The sequence below is a fragment of the Camellia sinensis genome, chromosome 7 (genome assembly GCF_055761805.1).
Source record: "Camellia sinensis isolate YWXY chromosome 7, ASM5576180v1, whole genome shotgun sequence".
NCBI classification, from domain to species: domain Eukaryota; kingdom Viridiplantae; phylum Streptophyta; class Magnoliopsida; order Ericales; family Theaceae; genus Camellia; species Camellia sinensis.
The window spans coordinates 135246824-135249087 of NC_138967.1; the positions used below are offsets into that span (position 1 = coordinate 135246824).

General features: G+C 50.4%; 1 protein-coding gene across 1 annotated transcript; it reads left to right on the forward strand.

Annotated features, from left to right (window-relative positions):
• The first annotated feature begins 895 nt into the window (after positions 1-895).
• LOC145794786 (uncharacterized) lies at positions 896-1957 on the forward strand. The gene is made up of 3 exons (XM_082877145.1): positions 896-1204; positions 1284-1382; positions 1591-1957. Exons 1-3 carry the CDS (start codon positions 914-916, stop codon positions 1948-1950), a joined length of 750 nt encoding a protein of 249 aa, XP_082733271.1. The 5' UTR covers positions 896-913; the 3' UTR covers positions 1951-1957.
• Positions 1958-2264: the final 307 nt, after the last annotated feature.

Consider the following 2264-nt stretch of genomic DNA (forward strand, 5'->3'; position numbering starts at 1 on the left):
GAGACAGAGCAGTATGCTCGTGGCTTCCTGATGTTCCTTTTCGGGACTACCCTGTTCGCCGACAGAGGGAACACCATTGGGCTATACCTGCTGAGCGCTCTGGTTGACCTATCACAGGTCAGTAGATATGATTGGGGTGGCGCTGGCCTGGCTACCCTCTACTTTTATATGAGCGCGACCTCCCGCGGGCGGGGCGACTTACTTGGCGGCTACTGGAGAGCTTGGGAGGTACTTTTCTGTCCCCCTGATTTACATTTCTGCTTCTCATTACTTGTACATTGCACCCACAGCGCACTTTTACAGTCTGTATTTTGCTCTCAGCATTTCGTACTTACATTCTGCACTGCTTTTCTCAGCTATGGGTTTATGTATACTTCCCATCATTAGCCCCAGAGCTGGAGGTGGTAGGGATTCCCGTGACCCCATATTCATTGATATTTGAGGGCCCGCACCGGGCGAGGCCTCGAGAGACCCTCCTTCGCTGCGACAGTATTCCGACACGGTGCGACACTCAGAGGTACTCCAAAACTTTCAGTTCTTTTCGTTTTCATCTTTGATTTGCTCTGTATATTCTTGATTTCTGATCGGTTTATGCATTTGTCATCCGCAGATTACATGGCAGCCTTGGGCGCCCCTGGGTGATGATCTCCGACTTCAGTATACCGGAGCATCAGGCATCTCCCAGTATAGGGTCCTGCTTGAAGGGCCGGTTGGCAGGGCATGGTTCCTGGGGGAGCGCTTTCTGCGCCAGGTATGGGGGTATCTTTCTCAGGATATTCCCGCAGCACCCCCAGCTAGTATGCGGACCGCTGACAGACTCTCTTACTCAGAGGTAGTCGGCGCCATGCTGGGTACTGAAGCCTTACTATATATTGAGGAGGGGGACTACGCCACCTACCGTCACATATACTTGATGCCCCCATTGACGGAAGCTCGTATCCCGATGATGAGGCCTGCCGGTATGTCATCCTCGGGTCAGGCTCAGGCTCGAGCTACAGACATCCCTTCTTCTAGCAGGGCTGGCGCATCTAGAGGTGGGAGTAGACCGTTTCCTCCGACTCCGTCGATTCATCCTCATGTCGGATGGCCAGATATGCCTACTGAGTTGATGGCGTGGCAGTACGGGGCTAGCTCTCCGACTCTGATTCCACTAGAGCCCCCGATGCCCAGTGATCGATACGCCATTGATCCGGACTCACCGCCGGTATGCTCCACTTTTCATTCATCATTCAGATGTTTAGACACTCTCCTGTTCACTGATGATTATGAACTCGTTTTTGCAGCCATCGCGAGGATACATGGAGGAGGTGGTTGGACTGGTGGCCACACTCGAGGGCATGGTCCTACGCAGGGAGGCACAGTTGTCTGTTGCGGGCATTCAGGTACTCTTCAGTTTTCTGGCATTTATCATACTTCTGATGACATGCTGATTTCTACTGCATCGATAGACTATTTGTGTAGAGCACATCTGACACACACCCCACTTATACACTGTACTTACATGCACTCACTTCATGTAGCCTCTGCTTGTATCTGCATCTGATGTATATATTTGAACTGATGCATTTGAATTGAACTTTTTGTTTTCAGATGCCCTCATGGTCCGGCCAGCCGCAGACTAGGCCATCCGGGCCTCATTGGGGAGCTGGGCCATCTCGGCCTTCCAGAGGATCTGGGCCATCTAGGCCTTTCCGAGGAGCTCGAGGAGGGCCTGTCCGCAGACGCAGGGCTCATGTTGTGGAGGTGGAGTCTGATGAGGAGGAGGAGGAGGCTACCGACCGTCAGTTCGAGACATCTGTTGAGGAGGGAGGCTCCGGTTTTGGCTCGGGGAACAGAGGCGAGGCTGAGGGGGATCCTGAGGACGATGGCTCCGACTCAGATGATGGTGTGGAGGTCGTCCCGCAAAAGAGGACGAGGCGTGCTTCTCGTTCCCGCTCCCGAGGACTTTGATGTTGCTATTTCCTGCTTTATTTTTCTTTTTGCTAGTAGTTTGTAACACTTTGCACATTGTTAGGCAGTTTTATTTTTTGTAAAACTTGTACCTTTGTTTGTTGTAAAGCATGATGAAATGAAATAGCTTTCGAAAAGATGTTTGTATTTTAAACTTTTAGCATCGAATCGCATCAATTATTTTGCACAAAAATGAAATTGAATGGAAATGCGCATTGTGTAATCACCAAGTCAGGTAGTGAACCGACGCAACAAACTAAGCAACTCAACTTACTAAGATATAACAGGACCTTAGAAAGTTTACAACTCGATAA